This window comes from Ahaetulla prasina, chromosome 4 (genome assembly GCF_028640845.1).
Source record: "Ahaetulla prasina isolate Xishuangbanna chromosome 4, ASM2864084v1, whole genome shotgun sequence".
Taxonomy (NCBI): Eukaryota; Metazoa; Chordata; class Lepidosauria; order Squamata; family Colubridae; genus Ahaetulla; species Ahaetulla prasina.
In genome coordinates, this window is record NC_080542.1 from 102,480,797 (window position 1) to 102,496,770 (window position 15,974).

Here is a 15,974-nt window from a genome sequence, read left to right on the forward strand (position 1 = left end):
AATTATTTATAATAAAAATATCACAGTATTTTTGAAATCCTGTTTGCTTCTAAATATTTACCTTGGAAAGATAATACACAATTAACTGTTGAACCTTCCACATAATTTTCAGGCATAGGTGACCAAAGAAATGTGTAATAATCTCGTGCAGTACTCCAGCCAACCTAAAGAAAACATTAAAAAGGTAAATACATTGTAATAGAACCATGAATTAATAGGCAGCTATAATTTTCTATATAGTTTAACAAATATCTATGCATCAAATAAACATATAAGGGAGAAAAGAAAATAGAAGTCAATGTTCTAAACATACCAAAGTAATTAATTTCAGCATGCAGTCAGCTGCTACCAAGCAAAGCCTAATCTTCAAAGATAACAAAAGTTAATAGCTGTAGCCATCTTGCATTTCTACTACTTGCTTGCTTAAAACAACTTGGGGAATATAAGAATATAACTTTAATGTGGTATGTAACACTGTAAAAAATTTATGAAATTAATATGTGGTCATTGTATCTTATTCTAGTTGACCGCAAACTGGAATTCCATTAAGGTATCAGAAGATTCTGGAACATATGTACAATATTTACTAAAATCATGTATAAGGTTTTGTTTTATTAAAAACGAACAATTCTAAAAGTGATTTTCAAAGTAATTTGCGACAATATTACCATCATATGGAACTTCATTCTAGAATGCTTAGACATGAGATTTTAGGACAAAAAGCTTTGCTCTTAAGGTTTATTACTTCTGAAAAATATACTCCTAGAAATGTTTCAGCTATAAAAATGATATTGGATGAGGCAATAAAATATAATAATAGTTTATATTATAATAAAGTAAAGCATTTAACATAACATAACATAACATCAGAGTTGGAAGGGACCTTGGAGGCCTTCTAGTCCAACCCCCTGCCCAGGCAGGAAACCCTACACCATCTCAGTCAGATGGTTATCCAACATTTTCTTAAAAATTTCCAGTGTTGGAGCATTCACAACTTCTGAAGGCAAGTCGTTCCACTTATTAATTGTTCTAACTGTCAGGAAATTTCTCCTTAGTTCTAAGTTGCTTCTTTCTTTGACCAGTTTCCACCCATTGCTTCTTGTTCTACCCTCAGGTGCTTTGGTGAACAGCCTGACTCCCTCTTCTTTGTGGCAGCCCCTAAGATATTGGAACACAGCTATCATGTCTCCCCTAGTCCTTCTTTTTGTTAAACTAGACATACCCAGTTCCTGCAACCGTTCTTCATATGTTTTATCCTCCAGTCCCCTAATCATCTTTGTTGCTCTTCTCTGCACTCTTTCTAGAGTCTCAACATCTTTTAATAAGACATAGGCAAATAAAATCTGTTTCTTTCCTGAACAAGTTAAACAATTAATTTCCTGCTTATTGTCTAATTATCCAAGAAACATTGGTATATGTATATGTGTGTCTATTAACAAGGAGACAGAGGTCAGTTTTATAAAATCATCTCTCTTAGGATCATATGCCAGGAGTTGCATTATGTGGATTAAATTGATTGGACAGCTGATATGCAGATTATCCAGTAATAAATGAAATGTAATGAAACATAGCCTCAAAAATATAAAAATGTAACCAATACAATTACTCTCAAAACATCAATATTTTAAGATAAAAGGCATTTTATATTTTCACTTGACCATTACTCAGTCATTCTTAAAAAAAAAAAGAAGCATTATATATTAAAATATTCCAGAGACTGCTTACCTTGAAAATACCAACCCAATCTTTTTGGTGAGGACGTATATAGGGTGTCAGAGTGTAATGGCATTCAAGGTACACATTAGGAAGGTAACTTTTTGCTACATTTTGAAAGATAACATGTGCAAAATTTGAAGTCTGGAGGGTACTGTTTGAAGATGAAGCCTCTTGAAAATATGACATAATTGCTCTGTAAAAAAATGTAACTGTTTAATTGATGCAATAACATTTAAATGACAACATATAGATTAAAAGGTTTAATATATTTATAGTATTCTACCTGCTTCAATTTTAAGATCCAGGCAAGAGGTCAAAAATAGAATATCTCATTTTATATAATATTTGCTAATTTGTTGGCATTACATGCATAGCATGCTGACACATTGAATATGTTGTTAGGTATTTATCCTATCTATCTATAAAAATTCCAGGTGCTGAACATTCCTAATAACCCTGCACAACAAACAAACAAACAATCCTTTCCCCAAAAAACCACCCAATGATAATAGGGAATAGGCTAATAGGGACTCAGCCAGATTCCATGCCTAAGACAGCATGCACAGCTCATAGCTTCTTCTTTTCAAGGCCAACACCAAACCGTCTCTGCAGTATATATTATACAGAGAGTACATAAAGAAAACACTTTCTTCTATTACTCTCTTCGTTATCAATATTACTGCAAGATATGCAATAACAAAGGAAAAAGCTCTAAAAACAAGGAACTCATAGTGACAGGTATGGGGCCGGGATAGCTCAGGCTACAGAGAAGCCTGTTATTAGAACACAGAGCCTGCAATTACTGCAGGTTCGAGCCCGGCCCAAGATTGACTCAGCCTTCCACCCTTTATAAGGTAGGTAAAATAAGGACCCAGATTGTTGGGGGGGCAATAAGTTGACTTTGTAAAAATATATACAAATAGAATGAGACTATTGCCCTATACATTGTAAGCCGCCCTGAGTCTTTGGAGAAGGGCGGGATATAAATGTAAAAAAAAAAAATTAAAAAAAAATTAGTGAAGCATCAGAACAGGGGAAAAATTGAATTCATCCTGATCTCTCAATCTGAATTCTTTACGAACAAATCTCCTTTTAAGAAATCCTATCTTGGTTCTGCATAAAGCAGAAAATCATATTTCTGCCTTTGCAATTCTGAATTTGCCCTTGCGTTTTATTTGTTGTGAATTAAAGTTTTACATATGTTGTACATGAAAGAGACTATAAGGCATATGAATAGGGACATACAAAGTTTAAATAAAATCTAACAAATACCACCCTGCCAACAAAAGTGCGTATAGTCAAGGCTATGGTTTTTCCAGTTGCAATGTATGGCTGTGAAAATTGGACTATAAAGGAAGGCTGAACACCAAAGAATTGAGGCCTTTGAACTATGGTGCTGGAGAAGACTCCTGCAAGTCCCTTGGACCGCAAGGCAATCAAACCGGTCAGTCCTAGAGGAGATCAACCCTGACTGCTCTTTTGAAGGCCAGATCCTGAAGATGAAATTGAAATACTTTGGTCACCTAATGAGAAGGAAGGACTCACTGGAGAAGAGCCAAATGCTAGGAACAATTGAGGGCAAAAGAAGAAGGTGATGACAGAGAATGAGGTGGTTGGATGGGGTCACTGAAGCAGTCAGCATGAACTTAAATAGACTCCAGGGATGGCAGAGGAATGTTGTCCATGGGGTTGTGATGGGTCAGACATGACTTTGTGACTAACAACAACAACAAATACCACATATATCAAAAGGTAGCACAAACAACTTTAACCTAACTATCACATTAATCTATCAACCTTGACTGATCTTTATGTAAGCATGGTTAGGTCTGGTTAGTATTTGCATCAGGGACTACCAGGAAATATCAGAATAACACAGCTGCTTGCAATTACTGCAAGTTCAAGTCCCACCAGGCCCAAGGTTGACTCAGCCTTCTATCCTTTATAAGGTAGGTAAAATGAGGACCCAGATTGTTGGGGGCAATAAGTTGACTTTGTATATAATATACAAATGGATGAAGACTATTGCTTAACACAATGTAAGCCGCCCTGAGTCTTCGGAGAAGGGCGGGATATAAATTCAAATTAAAAAAAAATTCTAAATAAAATTACAAGTAAAAAAAATAAAATTCCAGAAAATAACAAAAGCAATTCATTGCCATAAAAGTATATGAATCTCATTTACAACGTAACTATCAGCTGAATTTCACTTGCCTGCATTTCTGAAACATTGGAAAACTGACCAAAAATTCTTTTAAAAGGAAAACTATTATTTGCTAAATTAAAATTATTTCAATTAAACTTTATTAAAGTTACTGTATTTTTCTGTGAATAAGATGGACTTCCCCCCAAAAAAGTGGGCAGAAATGTCTGTGCGCCTTATACAGCAAATGTTGCCCAGCCCCACCTACCCACTGGCCCCCATTCTTCAGCGTCTGCCTCCCAGCAATTTGCGTCCTTGCAGAAAATAGCAAACAGCCTGATCAGCTTTCAGCACAGCCTGATTTAGCACAAACAGCTGGTTGGCAGTTGGATCTGCCTCCCGGAATACCACCTATCAGCTGTTCCAGGCTGCGGGGATCGCCACTGCCCATCGCCATTGTCGCCATCGCCACTGCCGTTGCCGCCCATCGCCACCAGCCATCTGTGCCCATCGCCACCTCTGCGCCCATTTTCGGCCTCCGTACACCCCATTTTCAGACTGTTCCAGGCAGAAGGGAACCTCGCCGCCTTGAATGGGCTGAAAATGGGGCACACAGAGGCCAAAAACGGGGCATGCGGAGACGGCACTGGGCGGTGGCAATGTTTGCTGCAAGGAGGCAAATTGCTGGAGGCAGAGAGAGAGATAGGGTTTTTTTCTCTTGATTTCCTCCCCAAAAGCTAGGTACGTCTTATATTCCGGCACATCTTAATAGTCTAAAAAGTACGGTAAATAAAATTATAGTCCTCTATGATTGAGTTCTCCAACAATTAAAATATTAGACAAAAATTGTAATTCTAATACAGGGGAAATGTATATTCAACTTCATTCATGAATTCTAATACAGTTATAATATAATATAATATAACAACAGAGTTGGAAGGGACCTTGGAGGCCTTCTAGTCTAACCCCCTGCCCAGGAGGAAACCCTACACCATCTCAATCAGATGGTTATCCAACATTTTCTTAAAAATTTCCAGTGTTGGAGCATTCACAACTTCTGCAGGCAAGTCGTTCCACTTATTAATTGTTCTAACTGTCAGGAAATTTCTCCTTAGTTCTAAGTTGCTTCTTTCTTTGATCAGTTTCCACCCATTGTTTCTTGTTCTACCCTCAGGTGCTTTGGAAAACAGCCCAACTCCCTCTTCTTTGTGGCAACCCCTGAGATATTGGAACACAGCTATCATGTCTCCCCTAGTCCTTCTTTTTATTAAACTAGACATACCCAGTTTCATAACTGCATTTTTCAATTATTCAAAAACTGTATAAAAACTGGTTTCAGATTTCATTTTTCACTTTCAGTTCCATTTTTTACCTTTTTATATCCTTTGCATGGAAATACATGCCAAATATTTGTGATCCCTTCTGATATTTCATGCCTTTGATGAAATGAATTCCGTAAAACTTTTTCAAAGAATGTGTTTGTTACATACTTGTAGAAAAGAATATTTGTAGGTTAGGATTGAAATAAGAGGTCCTTAATACTCTCTGAGCTTGGTTGTTTTCTTACAGACATTTCAATATTCAAACTAGGTAATATCATCAATGCTAGTAGGGATTGGACTCTGCTCTTATTTTATATTCTATTGGTTTGCCATTGTTAAATATTTCTTAAAAGGAAATACAGGACAGACTGTTACATGTGTGGCTTGTGAGCATTATTTTTCTGATTATTAGAAGCCTAGTCACCCCAAGTTTGAGGATGGAAAATATTAGCCATTATTTTGCATTTGGGACTGAGTGGTTTAAACTTTGGAGAATCTTAAAATTTCTAAATTTACTTCCCAAAATTAGTAATACCACTACTCACTATGTAGCCCTTACACCACATGAAACCTTGTATAATCCCTGAGCCAACAGAAGTTACATACCTCTAACTTACGATATTTGAATAGCAATTTTAGAAGACTTGTTAAATACATACAAAAATGTGAAATTTTCAATAGTAAAATATTGCTAAATTTCTCCAGTGTAGCAAAATTTGAAACACACTAATATACTATTACATTTATTTAAAGCAACTACAAAATTATAATGTTGTCCCTGAGTCATTCCTAAGAGATAATATATGGAGAATGCTAAAAAGCATCAGTGTTAAACTCAAGGTCTGGGGGCCAGATCTGGCCCATGGGGTACTTAGATCTGGCCCACGGGACTGCCCTGGAAACAGCAAAGGACCGGCCTATGGTGTCTCCGGCAGCAAAAACTGAGCTTGGAAGGGCCAGGCATGGTCCTCCCAGGTCCCAGAAGGGCTGCAGTAGGCCAATGGAGCTAAAAGCTGGGCCCAGGGGGCACGCTTGGCCACCTGAGCTGTTTTCACTGGCAGAGGGCTGCAGGAGGACATCACAGCCGGAAATGGAGCTTAGAAGCCTGTTTTCACTGTCTGAGCACTCGGGCCACCACAGGTGCCCCTGACCCGAGTAATGTCAAGCTGGCCATGCCCACACTGGCACACTCATCCCAGCCCCTGAGGTCAGACACAACCCTGATGCAGCCCCCAATGAAATCAAGTTTGACATCCCTGCTATAAAACAATAGCAATAGCACTTAGACTTATATATAGCTTTGCAGTGCTTTATAGCCTTAAGCGGTTTACAGAGTCAGCATATTATCCGCAACAATCTGGGTCCTCATTTTACCCACCTTGGAAGATGGAAGGCTAAGTCAACCTTGAGCCTGGTGAGATTTGATCTGCCAAATTGCAGGCAGGCAGCAGTTAACAGAAGTACTGCATTCTAACCACAGCGCCACTGCAGCTCATAAAGGATCAAATTATTAAACATTTAAAAATGTACCGAGGGAAGTGTGACCAGCGTCGCAACGAGACAGACATGAACCCCGGGAGCTCCTAGGGAAGCGCCGAAATTCCCATCATTATGAGGATCCGTAACGGACCATAGCTGTCCTGCAGGGACAGCGAAGAAAGAAAAGCGAACAGAAAGTTGCAAATTCCCTGCAGCACTGCCCTTTTAGCCTTCGACCCAGCGATGAGGATCGCAGCCATTAAAGCTGCCAAAGTCGGGACGGCCACATAAGATCGTGCAGGAGGTTGAAGCAGTGAATTGAACATAATATTGAAGCCGGGTGAGTGAACACCAACTTACAGTGAGGCATCTTAAAATTGATATTTGCAATAAATATCAAAACCTTGGAATAATGGCTAAATTTACAAAGACTGTTAATACAATTGAATAAAAGAAACGGAAACAATACCCAAAAACCTGATAAAAATTCGGCTTTTGAAATTGAAGTTCAGAGGCTTCAAATAAAAAGAGAAAAATAGAACTTATAATTAAAGTTGAAATTTGGACAATTTGAAGTTTTTAATAACTGATTAAAGATTTTAAACAATGAAAAAAAAGAAAAAAAACTGAGGATTTAAAATTGGACTTCAATGGAATATTTCTGACTTCCTCTATGGATTTGAACTAAGCAAATTATTAAATTGAAGATATGGATTTTAATTGGGATAAATTGGAAAAAGAAAAAAACAAGTTGAAACAAAAGAAGGCACAGCTCTAAACAAAGGAAACAAAATGGATACTTTTTGTTAATTGTGGATTGGATCTGTGGACTATAAAGTGATACCTAAAGGCGGAAGAGGAACTACAAGCACTTGGTCATTGTTGAAACCTTTTATGACTGTGATAAGAATAGCGAGAATCTTAAGGGAGGTATCTGTCAACAAGCTGTCTGACCTTCACAAGAACAAGAGCTACAACTTCAAAGAATGAAACAGAAAACAACTGAAAACAAAAGAAACACACAAATGACTTTTAAGCAAGGAATACAAGACTAGACGGAAAATAATGATTTAGAAAAAAAATTAGAGCTGTTTTTAGTAGTGACAGTGAATAAAGAATTTATGATGTTAAAATATAAGCTTAAAGGATTAAACAGAGGTTACCAGACAGATATAAAGAAAGGGGGAAGAAGAAAAAAGAACTAATAGAAATATAGGATAAGCTAAGAAAGCATGGAACTTTAAGTGAACAAAAATTGAATTGAAATAGTTTAAGAATAAAACTTCTAAGAGATGAGAATATATAAGTATAAGCATGAAATTTTTTGAAATAAGAGAAATATTCACTCCTTTTTACTTTTGCCTTTTTATAAGATTAAGAATAATAATTTTAAAATCTTCACTGATAAAGAAATGACTGATATTGAAGTTATGGAAATGGGCAAAATTTACAGAAATATAAGATATATTGTTTTAAAGCAAGGAACTTTAAAGAAAAACAAGAAGGGAGTTAATATAGATTAAGACTGAAATATTAAAGAGATGAGAATTAAATACATAAAAGATCTTTTGAAATAATGGATAATAGCTGGTATTATTTTGTCTTTTTTCCTTATTTTTGTTTTTCTTTTGATAAAATTAAGAATAATAATTTTTAAAAATGTTTATGGAAATGTAATGGAATTATGGATGTTGATGTTATAAGGATTGAAAAGAAAGAAATTTGTAAATGGGAATACAGGGTTTTAATATAGATTGGAGAAATAAAAAGGAGGGCAAAAAAGGGGGGGACTAGACTTGATTAAAGAGTTAAATTCAGGACAGAGGGTTAGATTTAATTTTATATTACAGATATGCAAATATTGAAGTTAAAAAAGGGGGAAGGAAATATATTTGATAAAGTATAAAAGAGGGTGGTAGAAAATTGATTTGACTATGTACCTGGCTGATATTTTGTTCAAAAAGTATACTGTATGTGGTTTGTTTTAAAAAAATAAAAAAAATTCTTAAAAAAAATATACAAAGGATCAATGTGTAAGCAACATATCATTCTTAAAAGTGCTAGTAAACATGATAGAATGATCAATACAAGTATGTGATTATGTTCTTGCACTCAATCCCAAACAAATAAAGTTAGCATTTACAGAATGACATTGAACATTATCACTAGACATTTGTTAAACAATAATCTAAAGCAAACAATGAAATAAAGTCAAGAATTCAGTCACTGTTATTGAGCTTAGCAGTGGGTTTGTTACAATTATAAAATGGTCCCTTTTTAATCAAGATAGTAAAAATTGACATAAATTTTAAGGTGTTCAAAAGACCCAATTAAATAGTTGACATAACTGGCTGTCAGAATATGTGGTTGTGTAACTTAAATAGGTTTAAAAGGAAATGAAAAATTTATGGAATCTAGATTTACCAACAGATAGTAGTTATGAATATTATGAGAACTGTGTTCAGAGACAACATGTTCTGAATACCAGTGGTAGGGAGAAGCTATAACAGTGGAAGATAAGAACGTTATTATGAAATTGATTTTCTGGGACAGTTTTAATATTTTTATAATTTTATATTATTTTACATATTATTCCCAGAATAATATTTTGACTGGAACATAAATTGCATGGAATAACAAACATTACTTATTACTTCAGTTATGCAGAATATATGTATGTATGCATTCATGCATGTACGTATGTATGTATATTCTAAAGCAGGAGTAGTCAACCTTTTTATACCTACCGCCCACTTTTGTATCTCTGTTAGTAGTAAAATTTTCTAACTGCCCTCCAGTTCCACAGTAATGTGTCGTGTATCATCGTCTGCGCATCGTGCATCATGGATTGGGTTTGGGGGCACGCCGGCTACCAGCTCTGCTTGTCTGTTACAGCTGGGTGGTGTGGGGGAAGATGAGCAAACTATTCTGGGACGAGGCTCTTTAGTTTGTGGTCGCACTATAGTGCCATTTAGTTTCACTTACATACGTGAACTAAACTTAGTGAGGACGATACAAATAGTATATTTTCAGAAATTTAAACTGTCAAAGGGAATTTTATGAAAATCTAATGAAAATGTTTTAAATAATGCTATGAAAATTTTTTAAAAAGTCATTTAAAAAAAAGGAAAGTGCTTCAGTATCAGACACCCCTACCGCCCACCATGAAAGCTGGAACGCCCACTAGTGGGTGGTAGGGACCAGGTTGACTACCACTGATTTAAAGTAATTATCAGTTAACAAATTAAAGACTTTTACTTGATTGAGCTATATAAAAGATGTTGACAGGAAACCTTTTACCTCATTTCTAATGTGACACCCAACTATCAAAAATAGTTACAAAAGTTCAGAAAATTTCAGATATACCATAGCAATCTCTTCTATTGATAAGGTCTGGAAAGCTCAGACAAAATAGTTTCAATTGTATTATTGTTCTGGCACCAATACTTTCATGGTCAGAATATTCTTGCCTGCATTTTTGAAATACTGGAGTTACTAGTATCTCAGCTGTTTAAAGGGCACTAATAACTTCCAATAAAATTATGTGCACATTATTTCCAGATATACATTTTGAGAAATTCCGTAATGTTCTGTAATGTTTTTCTCCAGACCACACCAAGCCATTCTAAGGTACGGTACACATCTTAGAAACCACAGGATAATTGCATGGATCAACTTTCCACATTACTAACAACACATTAACACATTGCATAATATTTATTACTTTGTCTTCATCTCCAACTGCTCAGCTCTGCAAACAGTTTTGAACTGTTGCACTGAAACACATATCCACCAACCTATTCATAACTTACAATAATGTTTCTTCAGCTCCCAAGCTTAAAGTTTTTCTTGTATCCAAGACATATTCACCAATATAGAGGATGTACCTACAAGCATGTCCTATAGTCAATTATATAAATTTACAATAAATTATCCGATTGGCTACTGTTTTTCTTCTAAATGCTTTCTTATTCATTTGATGTATGACCTTTAAACATTGCTTTGCACAGTAGCATTTTCTCTGGAAACATAAATAATACGTATTGTAATTGGTCTCAGAGCAAGACTTTTGGTACATCCCAAATATGAACTAAATCAAACCCATTTTTTAAAAATATGCAATAGCCATATTAAACATACTTTACATGTAAAAGAAATCCTAACAAACTAGTACTATTAAATATTAGATCTGTGCAACGAAAGAGACAAGGTGCACATGGGCATGACATAGCATATGCCAGTCATTCCTTAAACAAGATGTGCTTCCTCCATGGACTGAGCATTCAGGAATCCAAATTAAATCCAGATCTTTACACATCCACAATATACCCAATTGCTGTAAATTCCATAATATGAGCATGAATGCACATTTCTATTGCCAGGTATCTAATTTATCCATACCCATTGTAACCACTCAAATATGTTTCCACGAAAATATCTCATTGCTGTTTTGCCCCCATACTTTGCATTTTATAAATCCAAGCTTCTCAGTAAATCACTCTTTTTTGTCTTTCAGATCATTTCACACTATGATAACTTGCTTTCTAAGCTTACCCAGCAGCAACAGTTCTGCACTGAAAAGCACTCAAAGTCTGGTCTTAATCTACTTATTCCTGGTATTATAGTTCCTGGGATTAGACCCATGCAGCACATCAAATGCCAGTGTTCCTGAAAGAAGATTCAGCTAAATTGAAAATTTGCTTGGCAATATATTTTCCAATGTGATACAAGCCATCATATGTTTACAATGACACTCCGCTTTTTATGCGTGTTAAATAAGCCAATGCCTCAATTAAATAAGAAATTGGTCTTCCACTAATATTGATAAATACAACATTCAATTTAATTAAAATATATTGTTGCTAATCTTTTAACTTTGTTTTCTGCTAACTTTTATTATTTTTGCAATCATGGCATTGAACAAATAGTTTTAAGGATATGACATAAAAATTAAAATATCAAAATACCTCACCAATGTTGTTCTCTTAATGATTATTGCTATTATGACTGGCTTTTTAGATTATATTTCTGCATATTAACCTTAGCATTAAACCACTGGCTTTGCATTCTGGTCCATTAATTACAATTATCTTATTTTCTCTTACATATCAAATGAAAAAAATAATTCACATATTCTAAAGGACGATATAATGAACTCTTACCTTCCAATTCTGTTTAATAAAGAGTTCCAAAATACTCATCAGAGCTTAATGAAGGAAAAATAAACTAAGTAGGTTTCTTACTTTCCTTTTATCAAGAGGCTCTTTTATTATAACACTTTAAAGTATTTAACAAAACCAGTATCTATTTTTGTTTCTATGTTCTCATATGCTTCAACTACTTTCTTCTCTTCAAATAACTCTCTAACCTAAGTGCCTAATAGAAAGTAATTCTGCAATGTAATTAATTTTGCAAGGTCTTCTATTACCTTTAGACTGGAACAAGAGGCTAACAATAGGCTTCAGCAGGAAACATACTGTATTTTATTCTTTAGAGCGCTGTCTTGGCATTCTGCCTCAAGATGACTTTGGCAACCATGCAAAAGTTGCAAATTAAATTAGAAATGTAATGGGTTAAAATATCCCTCAAATAAGGGCTATGTTTCTATTTCAGGGTCTAATATGATGCTGGTTTAGAGGTTTACCAATATAATCTTATAATTCAGAAACAAGTACATTAAGAGGTTATTTCCAGATAAGATTTAGAATTGCAAAATTATAAATGGCTTGAGTTCATAGTATCTGAATACTGGATATTGAGACATGTTATTTCTAAAGCTATATATTCTGTGTTGCTGCTATTATGTTGTTAGTTTAAAATTTATTTCTAAAAAGTTATTTATCTCTCCCCTTAAACTCTATGACTAGCTGTCTTGCATTTATTCATCAATACTTTGCATTATTCTATCTTCCTTTAATCAGACAAATAAAAGACATAATTAAGCAGCTCCTTTTTCTATAGATTTTCTGATTTTTTCCATATTAAAATCACCATCATAAATTTTATTAGGAGATAATAAGTTTCTAACACTATGTATTTTGGTCTATTGTTCAGTAACAGAATTTGTAATTCTATTCATCCATATTCAGAAAATCCATTACAATATGTACAATATACAATATAACTGAAGTGGTCATCTACGGAGAACTCTGATGTTTGACCAAACTCTGCCTTATGTAACTTCTAATCTTATATTCTTTACTCATAATAAATTAAGCAGAAATAGCCTTTAGCATTTTCATATAAAATAATGCCTCTTGTATTTAGAAATCCAAAAGTAACTTAGAAAATAATAAAGGATTGCAATCAACATTTTGTTAGAAACTACATCAAGAAAAAAAAAGGATAAAACTAATAAACTAAAATAATAAAAGTCATTCAAGAAGGCTAGTAAGGATGAATTCAAGAGCATATTCCTTGATAAATGTTTTTAATAGGCTGTACTCACAAAGACTTGGTGATTAGCAAGTCCTTATCTATAAAACTGTTGCACATAAATTACAATTCTACCTATCTATTAAGATTTATGGTTTATTACAGCCATGGCCTTTAAAAAATGCAGCATGATCAGCAATAGAAAATACTTTTTATACATTCTATATCCAGAAACAATGGTTTCCCATACTATCACTCCAGTAACTAGAACTTTGAATTATTTATGAAATGTATATATACACATGCTCAATCCTACTGGAATCTATATAGCATATAAAAACACACTTACATAAGAAAAAAAGAAAATAATGTACTAATATAACACAAAGTTTTGTTTTCCACTGAAAACTGCAATATTGAAGAGAAAAATTCCAGTCTTGTTGAAAATTTAAAAACTGGATATATTTTTACATTTATTACAGTTAATAACTATATGAAAACTGATACCAATAAGAAATAATTGATTTCCATGCAATAATCATTTACAAATCAGGTGATTCTTGTTTGCTGTGATTATCTTTTATCTGTTGTTTACAACTGAAGGTTTATGTGGATTTTGCCACCAGCTTCTTGCCAAAACAGACTGCAGAGAAGAATAAAACCTTGGTCTTTAGGGTATTATATACAATTAGCAGGTTTAAAAGGCGAAGCTGAAGTGCAGTCAAGATATAATTACTCTGCACTAGTTTTGTCATTGGTTGCTACAAACAAGTGGGAAGAATCGCTTAATTAATCCACTTTGCCCTTTCTCCCAGTCTCAAGTAAACTCAGCAGTGGTCACATAATACAAAAGCCCAAACAAATAAACCATGCTATGATTAAAGACGGAATGGCGATCGGGTTTGACCGATTCTTGCCCAATGCAGCCCAAATACAAATCGTCTCGCTGTCAGGAACGGAATCTGACGCGATTCCAAGCAAGAGTCTAGGGCGCCTACTTACCGAAGTCCTGTCGCCACTCCACGCGGCCTAAACTCCCATGCTGATTAATCCAAAAATCTACAAATCCTTTGCTTTCTACTGTACGTGACCTTTCTCCGATTTAACCTCTCCAACCCAGCGCTCCGCTTCAAAACTTCCAAGTTACGCAGTTTACGTAATTGCTCACCAGTCCAGATTAGCCTAATCACCCGCCCACCTTTCCCCAAGTTTGGTTGGGGATCCGGTTTCCCCTCCAACCTCACGACCTTCCCCCCCTGCCCGCCCACCCAAGGCTACCTACACGCGTACTGTCTGTTCCCGTCTCAAAACCTAAGTTTCGCCTCTAAATCCCCACCGCGGCCCGAGTGTTTACATTCACGCCCTTCCACCTTGCTTCTCTCCACTACGGTGAGAGCGCTAGCATATTACCCACACTCGATCAACACAGCCCACATAGTACCATCAAACCTCTACCACCTACCTTCCGATCAACGCAGGTTTAAGAAAGAGACGGAAGAGGCCTCTTACCCAGGAAGACGTCGGAGAGTTCAGTACCTGCACCACCCCACAACCGCCATTAGATCTCACAGACCGGCCTACACGAGTCACTTCCGCCCCCCCAGCCCGCCTCTTCTCCGCAGATTCAATGCGCGTAAAAGTCCCGCAGTGACTCCGCCTATCTGGGCATTCCGACTTTGACGTTTCTGATGTGTCGAATCGAAATAGAATCTGCTCGTTGCGTATTTCTCGGAATTGAGCCTTCGGATTCCTTAGGCAAGATCTGTAGTCCCTGCTATGACGAACCTACCCAGCGATCACGAAGCCCCGAAGAAGCTTCGGAATATCTGACTATAATTGTATGAGTAATAAAGCAAAACACCAAATAGACACACCCTGTTTAGAAAAAAATATATATCAAGTATTCCTTAAACGCTCATTCCTACCTGAACAATTCAGATTTTTTTATTATTATTTGTGGACAAGAAAGTCCAGAGTTGCGTGAAGGGGGTTAATTAAAAATCTTGTGTTTTGAAACGAAGTAACGAAGTGTTGTTTAAAAAAAAACACCATTTAAAAACCATAATACCCTGGTTAATAAAGGTTAACTATTAAACTGAGGGGGGAAATAGTTTACTCGCATTTTTTTCCAGTATCCCTAGCGGGTATTTGAAATATTTTGTATTTTAGTGATACAACGATGATGATGGTTCCATTATACAGTTTGGATTGAAACTGGCCATTATCTGACTTTAGTTCTTTAGTTTAGTTTATTGTCATTAAGGATGGTACAACGAAATTAAATGCCATCTTCAGTGTACATTATAACTATAAAAATAAAAACACATACCTCCTTTACATTCTATATAATTGAAATTGAAAACCTGATATTGCACTATTCCGTATAATTCAATATGGTTATTGCCCTAGACTGTTTTTCAGTCTATTTGTCCTTGTTTTATTATCCTGTACGATCTGCCAGATGGTAATAGTAATACAATTGAAGCTTTTTAACATGGCCATATTTTAAGAGTTATTATAGAGCCCCCAGGTTTATCTTGAAAAAGAGAAAACATGTTTCTCAATTTCTCCCTTTGAAAAATATAATATTCTGCCTTTTTTAATATTGCTCAAAATATTTCATTCTAGGAGAGGGATGGGTGCCAACTTTCTACAGTACTTCATATAACCTAGTTCCAAGCCATATAGGTGACAACCAATACCCAGAATTGCACTTGGAAACATGCTGGCAATCAATGCAGTTCACAAAGTACCGGTGTTACAAATGCCTTATATCTACGATAGCACTATTTACTATCCATACAGCTGCATTCTGCACCAGTTGAAGTTTCAGAATGCTCTTCAGAGAATGCTCTTCAGAGGTAACTCCATGTAGTGCACGTTGCAATAGTCTAAATGAGAGATTACAAGGGCATGACACAGCTTGAGCGTTCCTTCCA

At 35.5% G+C, this 15,974-nt stretch overlaps 1 protein-coding gene across 3 annotated transcripts in view; it reads right to left on the reverse strand.

The window, feature by feature from the left end:
• The window catches only part of TAX1BP1 (Tax1 binding protein 1), a 43,563-nt gene extending 28,867 nt beyond the window's left edge, over positions 1-14,696 (reverse strand). Inside the window, exons 1-3 of one of the 3 annotated variants that reach the window (XM_058183472.1) lie at positions 14,545-14,696; positions 1,726-1,909; positions 62-164 (exon numbers count right to left, since the gene is read on the reverse strand). In XM_058183472.1, the coding sequence (XP_058039455.1) occupies positions 62-164; positions 1,726-1,902 (280 nt within the window). In that variant the 5' untranslated portion in view covers positions 1,903-1,909; positions 14,545-14,696. Of the gene's footprint in view, positions 1-61; positions 165-1,725; positions 1,910-14,037; positions 14,172-14,497 lie in introns of those variants that run through there. The other 2 variants (XM_058183470.1, XM_058183473.1) reach the window with 2 other exon arrangements.
• Between the last annotated feature and the right edge of the window lie 1,278 nt (positions 14,697-15,974).